Source organism: Lycium ferocissimum, chromosome 2 (assembly GCF_029784015.1).
Source record: "Lycium ferocissimum isolate CSIRO_LF1 chromosome 2, AGI_CSIRO_Lferr_CH_V1, whole genome shotgun sequence".
Lineage (NCBI taxonomy): Eukaryota > Viridiplantae > Streptophyta > Magnoliopsida > Solanales > Solanaceae > Lycium > Lycium ferocissimum.
Genome location: NC_081343.1, coordinates 47,702,394 through 47,723,571, shown reverse-complemented (window position 1 = coordinate 47,723,571; position 21,178 = coordinate 47,702,394). Strand labels below are relative to the sequence as shown.

Genomic DNA, 21,178 nt, shown 5'->3' with positions numbered 1-21,178 from the left:
TTTCTATCCTTTTCAATGAAAGATTCAAAGTAATTAGGAACATTTTAATACTCTGCTTTCAGAAAAGTAAATCTTGCACATTCTTCTTTACCATAACAATAACTATAGCAATCTTTCTCCGCCAGAATGTGTCTCTTTTATCAAGCACATTTGTCATCGGTATTTATCTTTGAGTTTGGCGTGTTTTTGGCAGCACTATCAGGGATTTTCTATGACACAAAAACACTGACCGAACGATGCAACATTAAGTACTCGCAAGAGAATACAAAGTTCATATTTCTCCACATTTGAACAACTTACATCTTTACAAAGAAATGAAAACCTGGTAGTACACCAAACCTATCCACGCCTTCAAGACGTGATGCCAAACAAAGAATAAAAGCAAAATAAGAATATGGATCTAAATAAGATGGCTCGTAAACAAGTAAACTAAAGTTGAAGGAAACAACAAAATTATATGAACACGCTAACATGCAAGTGGAGTTACTGGCCCTGAGATGTTTATCGCATGGAGACAACTATGTCACTTGAATGGATCACATATACAGGGCTCGTGTTACTTACTTCCCATTGGGTTTCTCATTGAATGTTCTGCTTTTCTTCTCACAATAGAATAGGTGAGCTTCTTGATCATGCTTTGCTAGGAGCCAGTTACATGCATTGGTTTCTGTTGATTTTACTAATTCTCTATTCTTCCGACATCTTTAACCCTTCTCTTTTCCCGTTTCAGCTAGCTACCTTACAACCCATTTGTACAGTATAGAGGAGTTCGTGGGAAAATGCATCAAAATGAGAACTGATCATGCTGACATCTTGTCACAGCCTTTTTGCAAGGTTCTTTTTCAACCCCTTAATAATTTTGCCGAACCACATTAGGTTCATCACACCAAGAGCTGAGGGGACTCCAAAAACCAAAAGAATTCCGAAAATGTGCATGTGAATGACCTGCAAGCAGTTATTCACGTTTCAAAACAAATTGGTAATGAAAATCATTCGAGAAGATAAATAGATTGCACTTATTGGCAGAGAAAGGAAATGAAGCAAACTTCTGGAACTCCAGATACTACCCTAAACTCCTTGAAGTGCAAAAGGAAAAGAAAAAGGAGGGAAAATAAAAGGAATATTAACAAAAAGAACCTCGTATACTAATTCCAAACCCCCTCTTCTATTTCCCAAATTTGTATACCGTTCCAGAGATATTCATGTTGATCCATTTTTCATATACAATAGAGAAATAGAAACCATTGATCACTTTCAAGAACAGCATTACTCACCGGCCAATAACTTTTCTGCAGCATGAAGAAACTTTTACCAGCAAAAGGTTTGTCTCATATGCTGTCTAACCTATACAAGATATGAGTGAAGAGAATGGTTTGCACCATGCTAAAAGTTCAACAGGGGAGACGGACAATCTTAAAATTACAAGGTTAAGCTTAATGTTAATTCCTTCATGTGAATTTTCTATAGATTCACATAGGTCTCTTTAGTAGTATATCAACAGTTTAAAAGGCAAATCTTTACTTAAAATTTTCTCTGTTAATAAAGATCAGATTGCCTATCGCTATTTTTGGTTGATCTCCATTTTGTAAATATGCAACAACAACATACCCAGATTATCCCCCAAGTGGGGTCTGGGGAGGGTAGGATGTAGGCAGACCTTACCTCTACCTAAGTTTTGAAATATGCAAATATTATTTTAAATTAATGTTGAATAATAACAATTTCAAAACTTAGGTGCTATACAAACTTACATTATGATGTATTTACTATTTATAGTTTGTGCAACTGCAGCCCCGTGTTTACTTTGTTCAAAACTAAACAACAAATAAAATAAAAAAGGAAAGCATGTATCTGAAAGAGAAGTAATGTAACAAATAGTGCATTGAAGGACCGAAAGCATTCTAAATTCAAAAATATGAAGATCTAATTATATCTTTAGTTAAGGGCATAACCTTTAAACTATTCAAATTTCTGGGCACTGTGCCTTAAAATTCGTAAGCTTCTAAGAGCCAACTTTGTTGGTTTTACTAAAACTGGTAAGTTATGTTAACTTTAAGAAAGGCTAATGCACTCCATCAACATTTAAATCAAACTTTAAGAGTTCAAGGCTTATGATGCTCCCATTTCATCATTCTGTAGCTCAGGTAGGAAACCACATCACAAAGGCTTCACAATTTTCTGACATAAATAAAATAGGGGCTAATTTATCTTGTGATCCCAATAAGTCCACTTTATGACCACAAGATGCATACATGTCTCAATAGTAGAATTTGGTCTTTGGAACGATCAGAATTCGGGAAGGCGTATCATTCTACGCTGGGTTTTGACTTGTCGTATCTCACTGGGAAGTCTTCACTTACTCAAATTTCATGGCCTTTTTGCATATTGACAGTCTACATGATTTTTTTCATAGTTGGTGTACTATGCACAAGAAGTAATAAATCTCGGGCTATGTGTTTTTGCGTTTTGCAGAATGGAGTTTTCAGCAGAGGCATGTACTACTCCTTGAAATTCAATAACTATGTGATCACAAAATCTGTAGCTTTTGGAGGGATAAAGAAGGCTCTAGCAGTACAAGATAAAATTTCCAATAAAGGTGGGAAACTTTCTATTGTGCTGTATATGGCTGGAGTATGATGCCAGGTTATTTCAAGATCAGAGTGTCTCTTCTGGAATCTATTAGATAAAGTAGTACTAAGATTAACAACACTTTCCTGATTACGGTTGCTTTTTCCTTTCTTTTGTAACCAGAATTGCATTCATTCATTTCCATTGTAATTTGCATCATTAAGTTTCTTTTATTCATTAATAAGTCTAAGTTTAAATACCTAATTCATCAAAATAATAGACTTTCTGGCAAACCATATCAATGAGTTGGTAGTTATATGGGAAATCACCGCAGAATCTTGCACTAGAGAATTATTTGAGAATATAATTTGTTTTTGAACAATTTCTTCAAAATCCTTAACTGAAAATAACAGGCCATTTAAATTCAAAACTAACGATGATTACACCTAAATTTCGATCTAACTGACATCAGCCATATGGATCCTAACTATCCATTTCAATCAGTTTGGACCTGTTTCATTCAAATATTCATAGATTTGAGATTTTCTAACCTAACAAGTACTCTACATTACGGTAAACATACAAATATGTAAAAGGATTAAAAGAAACCTACCAGAAAGAAGATATGATGTAGGCATACCAACATGTCTAAGTCTTCCTCCCAACTAATGGACATAGCCTGCATGAAACTTTTGCTTCAATTATGTTCTACTTATCCCCAAGTTGACATGGATTCCAAGAGATTGTAGGTCTTAGAAGACAACATACAACTTCCTTCCAGTGATTTTAGTCTACCCTGTCCACTTATAACGCCTTTATTCGTCATGGTTTCATATCTGTGGACGGAGCATTTGGAGGTCTACGCAAGACACGACCATCTCAAGCGACCTCTCAGTTTATCGTCTATCTATGTTACTTGCGTCTTATGTCGCATATGTCTAATCTTGTATGATCAAACATCCATCTTAATTTTTGCATTTCTGCAACACTCATCTTATGAATGTGTTGAGTCCTACATTCACCCTCATATAAGATTTTAAGTCTTATAATTCCGGCCAAAAAGATTTTGAGATCAAGACTTTGATGTGTTCTTTCGTCAAATAAGGTAATCTTACCTAATCAAAAAAAATAAAGTTAACAACTAAGATAGTTGGGTTTTTCCTAGGATAAATAATTATGGGAATTTCTTTGGGCATTTTCAGAGTGTTGGTAAAACATAATCCAGAATAGCCGAATTCGCTCAAAAAGAAAAAGTTAAGACCTTGTTGAGCAGAGAGAGAGAGAGAGAGTTGGCAATAAACGAAAAGTCACCTGATCATAGTGCAAATAGACATGGTAAAACATGTAAATGAACAGCAATATTCTTGCAACCTGCATTTAGTAATAGAATTCAGTTTAGCAAATACTAATAGGAATCAATCAAATGGTTAAATGTCTCATAGACAATGGAATCATGGCATTTATCAATTATAAGGAGCAATCATTTCAATTCAGCACAAATCGCCTCTATTCCTTTCCTGACTCCCCAATTTCTAGAATTAGAAAATTTAGATGAGAAGGGTAACCAATGCACTACAAAGTGTAACGGTCCTTTCTATATGTCATGCAACTTATGTTAAATGGACTCTTCATTTGCTTTGAATATTCATGTTAAAACGGGTATGACATGATCAAGGGTACATCATATCGATTCTTCAGCATATAACAAAACTTCCTAAAATCAAGTGTACCCGGGATAATACCCGTTCCTACATCCATGTAACAAACCATGCAACAAGTTCTTTCATGTATAACAAGAATGTATCTGCCGCATGAAGAATTCAAGACATCACTTACCAACCATGCAAAAAATATCACCACGCCATTTATCAGATATGCACTAGATCTTTTCAATCCAGCTGTATCAAGAAACCTGAAAGAAAGCCATAAGAGATCAGTTCATAGAGTGCTACAACATGAATGCTGCTGCACTTTCACCAACAGGTCCTCTTAGCACCTACCATCTCATGTTGATCTCTGGTGTTGTCACCTCAGATATGAGTACCATGAATGTATAAAGTTGTCCTTCTCCAGTGTACATGGAGTATGCTACAGCAACTGCTGAAAGAGAATGATGGACAACCTGAAATTCAACAGTTAATATTTGACATACTACATATAAATCTATGCTAAATGAAGCTTGTTCCACTTGAGAATATATACTTACATACTCTAATCCACCCAAAGAAGGATAAAACCAGCAAATCATTCCAAGGTCTGAAAGAAAGTACCCAGCTGACACCTGACAAAGTCACAAGGTGAGAGGATAAAAATGCCATATAGCAAGAGAATCTGCATCTGCTTTACCTACTGACATATGAAAATAAGAGAGGTAAATCAAGTTCCAAGCTAATTAGGCTATTAAGTCCTGACTAGAATACCTGCTACACTGACTCTATTACGTTCAAGCAAGATAATGCACCACGACCACATAGCCCAATCCAGTAACCAAATGATATAGTGCAAATACCATGGAATAAAGCTAATGAGCCACATAATGCAACTCTAAGACACATAATACCAGCTTAAAGCAATAAAAACTAACTTTTTGAACAGATATTTTCTGAAGCTATATATTTTTCAGGAAACTGTTGCAGTGTTATAGCAAGGAAACAAAAGAAACAATAAATTTTTGTAGTTTGTATTTACAGAAAACATCTAAATAAAGAAAAGACTATTAGTTCTTGACTATTTTAATATTTCATAGTTCTTTTTTTTTTTGGTTGTAAATAGTAAAGATCATCCCTTGACAGCCCAGCTGGTGTGAACAATATGTACAAAAGTGCGAGTGACTCAACCACAGTTCATTTGTGCTATCCCAATCATTTATAATACTGATATTTTCTACTCCCACCAAAGAAGTACATGAAACAAAAGAGATCCTTTCTCCTACTTGTGTTCCTTGCACTACTAAAGTACATAAGGCAAAAGAGATCATCTTATACTACTTCTGTTCCTTCACTACTGTAGAAGAATCTCCTCTTTCTTTCATCTCACATTAGCTCAAAAAATAGAAGAACACATAGTTCTTGAAACTGTTAACTGTCTTGTTCTCATTGTTGTCATTTCGATACCTCCAGCTCATGGTGGTTTCTTTAGCTGTCATTGGTGCTTACCAAGCAACGGTGATAGAGAACTAGGGAAATTCCACAACTGTGTAGTGAATATAAAATGTAACAGGAACTGGTTGGTGTTTCACCAATTTCCTTACACAAGGAGCATTAAATCATTGCAATTCTTCTCTTCCTTTTCCTTGAGTTGTCCTCCATCAATAATGCATTGTCCACCAGGTTAAAATAACAACCTCCCTACTTTGGTGCCGTTCACGTTATACGTTCATCCACACCATCCTCCTATCCCACTCTCAAGATAACACCCAATTATATGATTTCACTGACATCTTCCTTCCTTTGACCCTCAGGTCTCAACAACATCACATCCTCCTCGGTGATCCCTCCAGGCATATGGGTTCTTCAGACTTGGAATATTACTATGTTTTTAATGTTCAACTCAAAAGCCGCTTTTAGTACATATAATTGTTTTTTTTCTTTGGTTAAGATTTGAGTATCAAATATTTGGTTCAGGTAAAGTTATTCGAGTTGAAATCAGAGAACTGTTTTAAAAGGAATGTGACCATATCTCAAATAACGAGCAGCAAGTCTTTACTGTTCTCATCCCCCTCACCACCTGGTTTGCACATATATATATAAAAAAAAAAAAAAAAAAAAAAAAAGGGAAAACAGAAATAAAAGAACATAAAAGACACACAAGCAAATAAACCTTAGCTTAGGTAGCTGGCACCAATGAGATTCTACCCCATGGGAAGTGTAAATTTGAATCCCTTTAACCCCAAAAATCAATTGCCTTCCCTTAAAGAGAAACAGGTGCATACAGGAAACAACAGTCAATAGCCTTTTGCAAGAGAAAATTGAGCCTAAATTTTTCTAGTAAAGAAACAGAATAGAGATGAATCCAGAGAACATACAGCAACAACAACATACCCAGTGAAATCCCACAAAGTGGGGTAATCCAGAGAACATACTTAATAAATAATTTATAAATGAAGTTCCATCTACATTAGCATTACAATATCAATACCGGAGCCATCTTTACTCTACAGCCAGAAAGATATATCACTGGATCACGAATTCCTAAATATCAAAACCTTTCAAGGAAACCCAAAACGGAAGTAATATAACAAGACAATACTCAGCATATACAGTAGAAGATCACTTACCCCTAATGTAAAAGTTGATAGTTGTGAACTTCTGGTGATTAAAAGGCCATCAGGATTGTGATCAGAGAAAAGATTGGACCAGAATGCAAAATACGTGGACACAGCAGATATGAAAATGGCATGAACTGTTGACATGCCACTGCAGAAAAATAAGTCTCACAAATATGAGAAGTGAATTACTAAATCCTTGGGAAAGATAAGGATAGATCTGAATGTTTACCGGTTGTTCCACTCAATCCTTTGAATTTTTGTTAGGGTAGTGTACGTCCTAAAGTAAAAACTGCTGATCAGTTGACATAAATCATAGACCTGTGAAGAGCCAAAACAGTCTTAAAACTTAAAAGGGATGGAAGTACAGGGGGGAAAATTGTGCAGCACATTAAAGTATATTATGTAGGACATGATTGATTATTTTCTGAGAAATCAATTAGATACTTTATAAGTTTCCCCAAATCTTTACATTTTCTTTCTTTTTCTTCACTACCATGAAGAAAGAAGATCAAGAACATGTAAAGTTTCTTCATCAAATATGGCTCAGCTTTTAAACGAAAACAGGGAAGTCCTTTCTTCAATAGTCAAAAGAATGTAAAAGATCAAAGCATCTATTAATCAATAAACCTTACCATTTTGCAAGCAAATATGCCCGCAAAGACAGAAGTGTAGGGTATAAAATGATCTGCTAACAAATAAGTTTTAACTAGAGTCTGAGCCTGACTGTGATAAGATTTAAATGCCATCATATTCCGTGCAGGAGCTGCCTTTCTACCCATTGTAGTTGCCATGTCTTTAGCTATCTTCTTAACAACTATCTATGTTTATACAATGAAGATCACCTATACATGTAGACTGCAATATATCCCAGAGCTTCCTGAAATGGAAAATTCGGAAATATATCAATTAGCATGCAGCAGTTTCTTAATTTTAGTATGAGCATAATATTCATCATTTGATGTGCGTTGTGAAAAGACTTGGAGGGATAATTTTGAAATCTTTCAAGAAGAAAATGACTACCTGCAAGTATCCTAAAGATCAAATCACATACAGGAAGCTATGACAAGAAAATAATCTGTATCCCAAATATATTTCAATTAAACTAAGAATAGCTCAAATATAAGCCACAAAGATCATTTACTACACTTGAATGTCTTATATTCCCTCCTCTATCTTCCTCCTAAATCATTGGAGGGTCCGATCCTCCAAAATCACAACCAACTTGCGCGCACCTCGCCTAATGCCACGGGATACCAGTCACCTCCCACCAGCAACAGGTACCAGGTAACACTGTCCACCAAGGCTAGGACAAATGGGAAGAAATCACCTAGTGTTTTTGAACCTGAGACCTCATTGTTCTCAATCCACTTCATTGACCACTAGGCCACACCCTTCGGTACATTCGTGATCCAACTTAACCCAATCTTGGCCTCTGCCTTCTAGGATATCCAGTTAATAAACACTTACTAGAAGTAAAAGAGCTCGCGGTAAGATCATATACAACTTAAAAGGTAAAAACTACTTGTCTGCTAAGACTCCTTAGCCACTTGGTAATATAAACTCAAAAATAAACTGCAAACTATCATACCACTAAAGTCACTAAAAATTCCAGCTTTCAATAAACCTTAAGATAAACAGAGAACAAATTGTACCTGAAAAACCAAAATCACAACATTACAACATATTAACAGTGAATCAGCAAAAAAAAAAAATCGCCTTCCGTCCACACAACACCGTCAAAAACAAGGGAAACTAGTTGCTATTTCACCGACACATTTTCAAGATTTTATTTTTATGATCACTAGATGCTTCCAAATCAAAGGTCAAACAAGCCAAATCTAGAACAAATGCAAGAGATCAGGTCATAATACTCCAATCAATACCCATAAAAATGAAAGCTTTCAGATCAAAACAAAAACATACATTGCTTCTTACCCCCACAAAAATATGCAGATTTCAGGAATCAACAGCATGCACCTTCCAAAGGATGCAACAAAACCCAGAAACAAAAACGGATACCAATGCCAAAAAGAAAAGAAAAAAATGTAAATGACTATTTAGGGAAAGATTTCCAAAATGGGGTATTGAATAAATGTGAAGAAGTGATCAAAAGCGTAATCAAGAAAAGGCAAAGAACCCGTGAGACGGTGAAAAGGGGCAAAACGTGAGATACAATCAATATGGAGAAGAAAAAAAATATAAATTTCGTGATGGTTAGTGCTGTAATGGAATCTACAACCGAAGCAATGAAAGGGCGAATATGAAAATGTAAAATAGTTGGGTGTGGTGGGAAATGGTGAAATATACAATCAATTAAAGTACCATGTTAAAATAGAAAAAGACACAAAAAAAAAAAAATTAGGTATACTGTTTTTTTTTTCCCTTTTTAACTCCCTCCGTGAAATTTATTTGTCTGATTTTCATTTTTGAATCTTTTAATCTTAAATTAAAGATATAGTAAGCATTACATGTAGAAAGTTGAAATTAAAGATTTATCAAAAAAGAAAAGAAGCATATTTTTATTCCCTTTGTTTCAATGTGTATGTCTGTTTTTGATTTGGCACGGAATTTAAGAAAATAAAAAAAAAACTCCAATTTTGTGATCTTAAATTAAAAATATGTAGAATATACTCAAAATACTATTTAATCTTGTGTTTTTAATTTAATATGACAGGTAAAAAGTTAAAATTAAAGAATTGTAAAAAAGAAAAAAAACATTTTATTTAACGGATAAAAAAGGGGAGTAGTAGTTGTGTGCGAGTGTTAGATGTTACGTGTGGGCTCGTTCTTGGTTGTTGTCAGATTGTTTTTTGAGTGGATGCAATTGTATCTTTTTCTTCTTGATAATATTTCTATTTTTTTTAAAGGTGTGAGATAAAAATCCAAAAATAGAAGGAAGAAAGAAAAGTTTAATGAAAGACGTTAGTACTACTACGTCAGGATGAAAGATTCAGAAGAATTTAGAAGAAGGGAAAAAAAAAAAAAAAAAAGATAAGACAACCATTTCCAACCTTTTTCTTTTTATTTCGGTTACAAATAAAAAGGGTCTTTAGGAGCAGCAATTCTAATCAAACTATCAAAGAGTTGATTAATTGTCTAGAGTCAATATTTCATTCTTGGACAAAACAAACAGTCAACACAATTATCGTTCAAAGTTTGGAAATTTTTATGACCCTATTGTTTTGTCGTTTGGGTAAAACTTTATTGACAACTCCAAAGAAAAAAACAAAATTACTAAAAATAGCATAGTCGGTTAAATGCATCTCTTGATTCGGCTATTCATGATAATTGGACGATTTAGCAAAAAATAATTAATTAAAAATGGCCTGTCGTATTTTAAAATGGGAGGTAGGAGAGCCAAGCTGTTCTATGTTACCTAAATTGTAATAAAACTTTGATTTCCAAAAGGAACAAACAGTTGTTTTCCTGGTACTAAACAAGATTAGTAGGACAACTAAAGTCAGTAGTTACTAAACCTACAGGCAATTTCTAGGAGAAATTAAACTTGCAAGAATAATTGGATGATTCTGATAAGTATTAATATAAAAATTACATGATTTTGGCTTGTACATTTTCAATTTGGAAATTAACTAAGTTGATCATTGACAATAAAGTGAGGCAAAGTGATATAACAACTTGTAAGTTTATTTATGGAGGTAAATTGGATCAAAAGAAAAACCAAAGAATTCTGTTTTTATTTTATAATTTCAAGCTAGAAACTCTCCCAAGAAGAAAATGACTTTTCAACCAAAAGAAAATTAGAACCAGAATCAGAAAAGGAAGTATTATAAAAATTTATAGGAGTATGAATTAGAACTCTAATACCAAAAATTTAAACCCCAAAGCTGGGAGAAAAATGCATGTGATTCTATATGTTTGCTTCCCACAGCACTCTTATTACAAGTAACGACCACATCAAAATCTCCAGTATGTGACACTGCTTGATTGCACTATAACTAACTTTTCAAGAATGGTTATGTTTGGATAATACCTTAATTTTCATTAAAAGAAAATAGGGGTGAATAGTTTAAATAATGTGTAACACATTCATGAAAGTATTGTGTTTTATCAGAAGGCATTTTGAATTTTGAATCACCAACTAAATAATACCATCCAGGATGAATTTTATTTCATTCCGTTTTCATTCACTTCGGTTTCAAGAGACTAAAGTAATCTTAGATAGGATTCATGAAAAAAAAAAAAAAAAAAAGAGCTCAAAATTATTCCTTATTTTGAATTTAGACAAAAATAATTCCTCTATTTTTATTGTTGGGTTTTAAGTGTTAGATGAATGGGAAATGGAGAGAAGAAAGGAATATACTTTAGAGTATGAGAGTTTGAAGAGGAAAAATGAAAATTTTAAATTGTTCCTTTTTGGATTAAGCATTTCTCCCACGATCGGCTTGTGAGCTCCTGACCAAAATCTGGTCTTTGCTTACATTTTCTCCACTCCTCTCCACCAAAGAGTTCCCAAGACATCTTTCAGGCTCGGGAAGCGTAGAGAGTTTTGTAGTTCTTGTTTTATACATCAAATCTTGAAAAGTCAAAGAGCCTATTGAAGAGAGAAATAAGATTTCAAGTTCTTCCAACCTTGATTGGTAAGGATATTCCTTATTATTGATATTACGAATTGTATCAAGGAGATTTAGTTGTTAAAGCTTCGTTGATTGATTAGTTGAGAAATTGGGTAAACATCGTGTGGAATGTTTTATTGAGTATATTTTGGTATTATGATGATGTTGTTGATTTCCACCGTTGTTGTTGTTGTTTTGTTGGTATTGTGATTTCGGGCTAGGGATATAAACGGGGGGAGATTTTTAGAGGATTTTTGTGATTTGGATTTGGATTTCAAATGATCTGATTGGATTTGGATTTCCACAACCTCGCTTCTAAAAAATTTCAGTTTCTGGTTTAAGTATATTTTCGGATACAGGCTTATACCATTTACATAAGCACTAATAATCTTCCATGTTTCCTTCAAATCTGGACTTATTCTCCTGTTCGCTCATTGCTACTTAATCGCATACTTTTATTTGAAATATTCACCTTGATTACCCTTCCTTGATTGGCTTTCCCTTATACAGTTATTATCCATAGATGTGTTTCATACCTTCCTGTCTATCTAACTCTACATTTCCCAACAAAAAAACCATAAAATGAAATTTTCTCCACGGTGTCGACGTCGCATGAGCTGGACCAGCTCAAAAGGTACACCAAGGCCCAAACGAGCAGAATTATCATAAGATTTTAATTTACGAATAGGAATAAAATGATGACGAAGAAGATGAAAAAGAAACGAACCTTAAGTTTATAAGAAAACTTTACCTAGTTACATCACTGAAAATTGATACCCAAAAGTATCCAAAGTCCTTGGTGCAGCTTCAACAATACTCGTATTACTATTTCACCACTAGCAGTAGCACTTAGGTTTTTCACTTGTTATGTAATATCTGCCAGTTGAGATAAACTATAGGTGAAGTGGATTCATGCCTATTATGGGAGGAACAGAAACTTCTATGTCAATATCCCCAAGCAAGCCTCATGGTTTGTCCGGAATATCTTGAAAGCCAGTAAGTATTTTGATGAGGCAGGATACTCAGTTTGAGAGATGCGCCATTAGAGAAGTTCTCACCAAAACAATTTTACTTAAACTAAGAGGTGATTTTCTTATTTTGTACATTACTATTTTCTTGTCTCTCCTTTCTTTTCATATTGTCTTGCAAAAACCGGCGATTCCAATAACTTTTTTAAATCTTTTTTTTAAAGAAAACCGACGGACTGCGTCGGTTATTTTTTGCTTAAAAATGCTCGAAAAAATATAATTATTTTTATATTATTTTTTTAAATAAACCGAAGGAGCCCGTCGGTTTTTTATTTTTATTTTTTATTTTTAAATTTTTTTATTAAAAAAAAACCACGAAAATCGATAGAGAAAGGTAAGGTATGTGTACATCCTACTCTCCCTGTAAATTTATTATTTATTTTTCAAAAAAAAAAAATGACGGACTCCGATTTAAAACGTGGCTAATGCACGTTGTAGATAGGTAGTTGTTGTTGTTGTTACTAAGAGGTGATTTTCAGAAAGTGCCTTGGAGGAGATTGGTGTAACAGTAACCTAGGCCTATCTAGATGGATATTTATCTTTAGATTGGCTGCTCATATGAGGTTGTATATTAGGGACAAACCTTTCAAGTGGGGAATAGCAAGAGATCAGTACTGGTGTCCATTGTGCCAGCAAAATAATGAAAACATCTCACATTTGTTTTTTACTTGTGTGATATTCTACATGCTCAGATTTGGGGGAAGTTGCTAAGATGGCAAGGTTCAATAGGATCACAGGCCCTGGGAGCATGGGCGGATCTAGGAGGGAGTGAGAATGTTGATCACCCAAACTCCTTCGGCAAAATATTACATTGTAAATATAAGGTAAGTTTTTTATTTATTATGTGCATATTAAATTTTGATCCCTTGAACACAAGATCGAGACTAAAGGTTGGTTCAATGGTTAATGAAATTTAAAATTCACCTTGAAGTTCCAAATTCAAATCTCATATACTCAATAAGATATTTAACATGCAAAGGGGATACTCTGTTGATTATTTTGGTTGCTTTGTTGCGGAAGTGACTGCGGTGTGGGCCATGTTGCTTACTGTACGGTTATTTTAATTATTAGATATACATATATCCAAGTTTGTTGGTAATAAAAGTCAATTAATTACCAAAAAAAAAAAATTCTCTAATTAGGATATTGAACACAGTATAGCGGGGCATGTGTAAGTTGTACTCTCTTGTCCCAAAAAGATTGTCTTCCTTTCCTTTTTAATTTATCTCAAAAAGATAGACACATTTCTATATTTAAAAACAATTTAACTTTAAGAGATTATTTAAAGTTACACAAATATCTAAAACTTATTTTGGACCATATATTTTAAAAGTTTACCTTTATTTTTTAAATTTTATGTCAAAATAAACTAATACAATTTTTTTGGGATGGAGGGAGGGAGTAGTAAGTTGTAACCCATAAAAGAGTCCACCAAATAGGCAATTCAAAAGGTGAAAATTAAAAAGGCAATTATTGGGACCCTTTAATACTTTCATCTAATATTAAAAAATTAATTTCCGCGTGTACGAGGATATTTCCCCCATTACAGACTGTCAGTTTATTACTTGGCGAGTACTCCTCAAAGGAGAATTTGATATGTGCCATGTGTAACAAGTACTAAACGTTTGGAATAATTTCACTATTCATGGTCAATTATCCTATTTTTAATGTTGAAAAAGAGTAAACCAAGAAAACAAAAACATGAAGTACCATATTGCGAGTCATCTGCCAAAGAGACTTTCCAGATCTCGTTCTTTCTCAAAATCAAGAAAAGAATCACAATAACATTTAAGCTATGTAACCAAGATATTACTTTACTAATAGTTATATATCACAAGTGCTATTTTTTCAATTAATTATTTTTCCCAAAGAAAGCAAGAGTCCCCTTATTGTTCCAATATTCTAGACTCAAAATTATAATCCTGAATCTTATTGTTGTTATCTTTTCTTTTTCTTTTCTTATATATTTTTTAACATTACAGAGAGAATAAAGGGGTCAAGAGTAATAAATAAATCCATACCGTTAATTATTATCCAATCCCAGTAAAATTACAGGAAGAAAAGCCAAAAAGGAATACAAAGAGAAAGGAAAATCTTATTTTCTTGGCATTAGAAAGTGACTTGCTTGATGCTTCTTCTCTATGGCATGCAACAGATTGATTTTTCTACGTCTTCCTTCCAGATTTGCGCAATATCTTGTGCAACTTTAATGGCATCCAAAGATGCACCATAAAGTCCACGTCTTGTAAATCCAACCGCATATAGACCAGCCTCTCCCTTCCATCCATTAGGAAATGGGGTTTTTGGATATCCCTCACTTGAAAAAAATTCACTCTCCTGTTTAAAAAGTCAATGGATCCTCATTAGATCAAATTTGTAAAAGAACTATTCTAGAAAACTCTTAGTAATAACTCAAAAAGAATTGTGTAAGGAAACAGAGAAAAACGAAACAAGTTTTGCAGCTCAGATATGCTGATCTAATTCAATCAACCATTTTCTAAAAGCACAATCATGTTTCTGGAAAACTTATTACTACCATAGTAAGAAAAAACAAAAAGACAGAATCCAAATGATCCACAAGATAGTACCAACTTCCATAACTGTTACAAGAATTCATTAATATTCCCTTCAATCCATTTTAAGTGTTTCTAGGGTGTGGCACACCGATTAATAAATTTAGTTAATTACATTAATTAAAGAGTTCATTTGACTACATAGTCACAAATTATCATAGCAAAGGTACGTTTGTAACAAAATGCTTTCTTATTTTTTCCTTTAAATGACACTTATTCTGAACTATTTTTAGAAGGCGGGAAAAAAAAGTTGCTAAAATGGATTGGATGGACTAATAAAATATAAAAACACCAATTTGGGTATACAACAAAAAATTAAACAAAAAAGGAAAAAGAGAACTTGTTTTTCTCACCATTAGCCAGGACTTAACATTGCTGCAATACCCTGTAGCCAAGATTACAGAGTCAATCTCAAGAACTTTCCCATCAACAAATTCTACTTTTCCTTGAGAAAATTTCTTGATTGCTGGAACTATCTTTATTTCCCTAGGGAAAACACGACCTTCCTGTACATGGAAGATTAACAAAAGAAGAAGTATAAGACATCATGAGATTATATACATGATAGGAATTGGAGATATCAAGTGCAAATTTTCTGACAAATGAAGAATACAAACATGAAGGAGATTTGTTAGTCTGGAAAGATGCGCTTAAGCAAATATATGGAGTTCTTTTTAAGTCATGTACCGATGTACCTTATGAAAGATTTTAAGAAATTTACTTGCGTTTTTCGAATGTACCAAAAAAACTTATGAGGAATGACTTTTGGATGAGAAAATAAGACTTACCGAGCTTCGGACCACCATGAATGGATTTGCATTATGGTGGAAAAGATCAAGTGAAATATCTATGCCTGAATTGCCACAGCCAACAACCAACACATTCTTTCCTTCATATGACTCCCCTGTCTTATAGTCACAAGCATGCATAACCTCACCACCAAAATCATCCAATCCTTTGAATTCGGGCACTATCTTTTCTGCATTCTCTCCTGTGGCCACAACAAGCCACCTACACATATATTCGGTGATTGAACCATTTCCAGAAACTGTCTTTACCCTCCATAAACTGAGTGTTTCATCATATTCAGCTAAGTTCACTGACTCGTTGAATTGTGGGTTGATCTCGAAGTGCTTGGCATAAGTTTCGAGGTAGCTGATGAATTGGTACTTAGTAGGGTACTTTGGAAAGTCTTCTGGAAATGACAAGTAAGGCAATTGGCATAATTCTCGTGACACGTTAAGTCTAAGTCGATCATAAGTTCTCTTTTGCCATAGTGAAGCGATACAGTTGGCGCGTTCAAAGATTACAAAGGAAACCCCTTGTTGTTTAAGGCAAGCAGCAATTGCTAGTCCTGAAGGACCTGCCCCAACAATGATAGGACCATTTACTTGTATGCATCGACCAGCAAAGGATTTTTTTGGTTCAAGTGCATGAACTGTTAGAAGTGAACAAGGATAAGAATTCTGATTCATCATGAAATATGCAGCAATTTCTACTTTTATCTGCTAGTTTTTGATAGATTTAGTGGAACAGAAGAACAAGATGAGATAAGAGAAAGAGGATTATAGCTTCAAGATGTGTGGGATGGTTTAAGTGGGATAGAGAGTTGGTCTGGTCTTTGCAATTTTTTCGAATATTTGCAATGTGTCTAAGACAATTTTATAGACAAGAGAAAGTCCGTAATCTCCGAAGTTGTATGATTTCCAATCAACAGAGACTATCTTGTCTTCTCTAAAGTTGAGACTTTCTACTTACTAAAGTAGTATTCTCTGAGGAGTTGAGAACCTCCGAATCCTATACCTGTCTTGTCTTCTCTTGGTCTGGTCTTTGCAATTTTATCGAATATTTGCAATGTGTCTAATAAGAGCCCGTTTGGAATGGGCATCGATTTTAGTTACAGGTTTTTTGAGTGTTTGGCAAATGCAAAAAGCCATTTTAGTCTCTAAAATAAACCCAAAAAATTAATTGGGCCCATTTGACTTAGCTTACCAATTATTTTTTTTTGGCTCATAAACTGTTTTTTTTAAACTCATCCAAACAGACTAAGACAATTTTATAGACAAGAGAAAGTCCGTAATCTCCAAAGTTGTATTGATTTTCCAATCAACAGAGACTACCTTGTCTTCTCGAAGTTGAGACTTTCTACTTACTAAAGTAGTAGTATTTTCTCTGAGGGGTTGACAACCCCTCCTAATCCTATACTTGAGACTATCTTGTCTTCTCTAAGTAAAGTTGAGACTTTCTACTTAAAGTACTTTTATTTCTCTGACGAGGTTCCTAAACTTGAGACTTTCTACTTAAAGTACTTTTATTCTAAAGTTGAGGTTCCTAATTCTATACTTCGTCTTCAAATTCTATACATAAAAGTTGAGGTTCCTAATTCTATACTTCGTCTTCATATCTTGTCTGTAGTAAGGTCATCCAAAGTGGATGACCTTACTACTTACTACTTTAATTTCTCTGACGAGGTTCCTAAACTTGAGACTTTCTACTTAAAGTACTTTTATTTTAAAGTTGAGGTTCCTAATTCTATCCTTCGTCTTCATATCTATTCTAAAGTTGAGGTTCCTAATTCTATACTTCGTCTTCAAATTCTATACATAAAAGTTGAGGTTCAAAATATTTTTATTCTAAAGTTGAGGTTCCTAATTCTATCCTTCGTCTTCATATCTATTCTAAAGTTGAGGTTCCTAATTCTATACTTCGTCTTCATATCTTGTCTACTGTTCGCATCCAAAGTGGATGACCTTACTACTTTAATTTCTCTGACGAGGTTGAGGTTCCTAATTCTATCCTTCGTCTTCATATCTGTTCGCATCCAAAGTGGATGACCTTACTACTTTAATTTCTCTGACGAGGTTTAGTTCAAAGTACTTTTATTCTAAAATTGAGATTCCTAATTCTATCCTTCGTCTTCATATCTATTCTAAAATTGAGGTTCCTAATTCTATACTTCGTCTTCAGATCTTGTCTGCTATTTGCATCCAAAGTGGATTCTCTAACGAGGTTCCTAAAGTAGTGGATGACCTTACTACTTTAATTTCTCTGACGAGGTTTAGTTCAAAGTACTTTTATTCTAAAATTGAGGTACTTTTTATTAATTCTATTCTTCTAAGAGAAATAGTTTGCATACTCCATTTTTAGGTTCCTAATTCTATTCTTCTGAACAATAGTTTGCATACTCCATTTTTAATACTACTTTAATTTCTCTGACGAGGTTTAGTTCAAAGTACTTTTATTCTAAAATTGAGGTACTTTTTATTAATTCTATTCTTCTAAGAGAAATAGTTTGCATACTCCATTTTTAGGTTCCTAATTCTATTCTTACTACTTTAATTTCTCTGACGAGATTTAGTTCAAAGTACTTTTATTCTAAAATTGAGGTACTTTTTATTAATTCTATTCTTCTAAGAGAAATGAAGAATAGAAGAATAGTTTGCATACTCCATTTTTAATACTACTTTAATTTCTCTAACGAGGTTTAGTTCAAAGTACTTTTATTCTAAAATTGAGGTACTTTTTATTAATTCTATTCTTCTAAGAGAAATAGTTTGCATACTCCATTTTTAGGTTCCTAATTCTATTCTTCTGAACAATAGTTTGCATCCAAAGTGGATGCCCTTTACTTACTAGTGCTTCATTGTTATTTATGGTAACATTCACACCCATACTATGGAGACACCCAAGCTGCTCAAACATAACCGAGCCCGTTTAAGCTTATAAACAACTCAATAAACTGCTTTGCGGCCGATGTGGTACTGGAGGAGGTATCCAGTATCCACTACCATCATTTTCCTTATTATTTGTCCATTCATTATTTTTTTTAATTCTTAAGGTATATTTTCAACAAGTTTCATTTATATGCTTTGAATATCATATTAAAAAATTTCTTTTATTTGAGAAGTGCCTTAACTAAATGTATTGTACGTTGTTAAGTAATTGATGATATTATTTCTCAATTCTAACAATGAAACAAGATCAAGTTACTGTAATAATATTAATTAGATGTTAATTAAGATAATGTTTGAAAATAGAATCAGAAGATTACTTGATACTTAAGTTATATTTATTTGTAAATTTAGTACTTAATATATAGACTTGCGTAACATGTTATAATTATATTACATCATTTTAAATGCATATGGAAAAATAACATATCCAAAGTAGGAAATACGGTTAAAAATTATTTATATCATTTTAATAATAAATGCAATTTAATCTTTTGTTGATTTAAAAATTAAATGTAGAATGTTCAATTATACACAATTTAGTATCTTTTCTAACTATATTACCCAAAAATGCCTGATGTGATCGTTTCTTAGCTTTGTTCTATCAATCATATAAAATTATTAATTATCAAAAAAAAAAAAAATATGACAATTATTTTGTTGTTGAATTGCTCCGTTCTTCCCAATATACTTGGCAAAGAATCATTTAAGTATAAAGTGAGAAGTTCAGAACTAAATAGTTTATCAAATATAGAAATGTGACATTCGTTTTGGGACAGGCGAAAATGAAAAGTGTACCATATAAAATGGAATAGAAAAATTAAAGTAGTACCGGACATCCAAGAAAAATATTAATAACAACCATACCATGCCTAATGACATGTAATATCAATCCAAAAAAGTTTCATATCAATGATTTTTATATGGAATCAAGATTTTAAATAAATTTACCTATAAGTAATTAATAAATATAAAATACATAAAGTCAATATTGAAGGCCTTAATTTGAATATTAAGTTTTATTATTGGGAAAAGGGTCAAAAATACCCCTATAGTTTGGAAAAAGAGCTAAAAATATCCTCCGAACTTATTTTGGATCAAAAATACCCCTCTCATCCTTAAAGTTTTCAAATATACCCCTCTCTTGACGGAAATTATCCCCCAAAATAACCCGAAATTATTTTTTAAACCTGCTCCATCATTTAAACCCGACCCAACTAAATAGCCCATAAGATCCCCTTATTTCCCAATAAGGTTTGAAGTTTGAGGAAACTAGGGGAAAAGGGGGATCTTATGAGTTATTATTTAGTTGGGTCGGTTTTAATGATGGAGTGGAGTTTAAAATGATTTTCGAGGTTATTTTGGGATAATTTCCGTCAGGATATTAAGTTCGAATATTTTCCAAAGTAGAAGGGTATTTTTGACCCCTTTCCCTTTATTATTTGGAGGTTAACTGTAAATTATTAAATTTACATACAACCACTAATTTTTTGTAACTTATAAAAAATATAAATTCTTATATCTCTAATAAAAATTTCCAGCAATAAAATCCCCAAGCAATTCCCTAGGTAATAAAATCTCCAGGTAAATTTTCAAGAAACAATCCCCAACTAAACTCGCAGCAACAAAATCCCCAAGTGATTCCCTAGGTATTAAAATCCACAGGTACATCCCCAAGAAATAATCCCCAGCTAAATTCGCAAGAACATAATCCCCAAGTAATTCCCTAGATGATAAATTCCCAGTAAATCCCCAACTAAATTTGCAGTAACAAAATCCCCAAGTAAATTCGCAGATAATATAATCCCCAAGTAATTTCCTAAGAAATAATCCCCTGTTAAATTCGCAAGTACTATTACCTGGGGGTTTTCCTACGAGTTCAAAAAGGAAATAATTTTTTTATATATTTTTTGATTGTTTACCTGCGAAATTACCTACGAAAATGATACTTGGGGATCATTTTTCCAAATAAATCCCTAGATAATAATTTGGTGCCAAATTTACTTGGGGAAATCGTATCCGCAAGTAAATATTCTAGAAATTAGGAATTTTTAAATTTTCGCATGAAAATCCGCAGGAATTACATGCAGAATCGATTCCTAGGTAAAATCCCCGTGTAATTTGAGTATTTCTAGTAGTGAAATTTACCTTTTTATTAATGATTACATAAAAGTAGCTTCAAAATTAGAAACTATGTTCCTACTTTCCTATTTCTCCTTTTTAAAGTTACGTTAGCTTGACTATAATACAGTTTGTTAGAATTATATGATTATATTGTTATCTCTTCAATAAAAGAAAGGCAAGTGAAATTTACTGTGTGTTGTACTATTCATTTAGTAGCACTAAATCTTCCAATACAACCTCAACTAAACTGAAAGTAAAATCAAGGAGGAGCTTAGTCCAAGTTGATGCTAAAAGGTTGTGGCTTTGCATTAGT

General features: G+C 33.3%; 2 protein-coding genes across 3 annotated transcripts; both read right to left on the bottom strand.

The window, feature by feature from the left end:
• Positions 1-254: 254 nt before the first annotated feature.
• LOC132041223 (uncharacterized) lies at positions 255-9,123 on the bottom strand. 2 transcript variants are annotated; one of them, XM_059432066.1, is made up of 9 exons: positions 8,759-9,123; positions 7,468-7,712; positions 7,065-7,153; positions 6,845-6,983; positions 4,775-4,849; positions 4,569-4,690; positions 4,405-4,480; positions 3,880-3,939; positions 255-945 (listed from the first exon to the last, which is right to left on the bottom strand). In XM_059432066.1, exons 2-9 carry the CDS (start codon positions 7,624-7,626, stop codon positions 817-819), a joined length of 849 nt encoding a protein of 282 aa, XP_059288049.1. In that variant the 5' UTR covers positions 7,627-7,712; positions 8,759-9,123; the 3' UTR covers positions 255-816. The 2 variants fall into 2 exon arrangements, with proteins under 2 accessions (XP_059288049.1, XP_059288052.1); XM_059432069.1 differs by having other exon boundaries at positions 7,468-7,713; positions 8,773-9,123.
• Positions 9,124-14,438: 5,315 nt separating this feature from the next.
• LOC132041214 (probable indole-3-pyruvate monooxygenase YUCCA5) lies at positions 14,439-16,542 on the bottom strand. The gene is made up of 3 exons (XM_059432056.1): positions 15,799-16,542; positions 15,364-15,516; positions 14,439-14,774 (listed from the first exon to the last, which is right to left on the bottom strand). The coding sequence occupies exons 1-3, from the start codon at positions 16,486-16,488 to the stop codon at positions 14,577-14,579; spliced, it is 1,041 nt and encodes a 346-aa protein (XP_059288039.1). The 5' UTR covers positions 16,489-16,542; the 3' UTR covers positions 14,439-14,576.
• Positions 16,543-21,178: the final 4,636 nt, after the last annotated feature.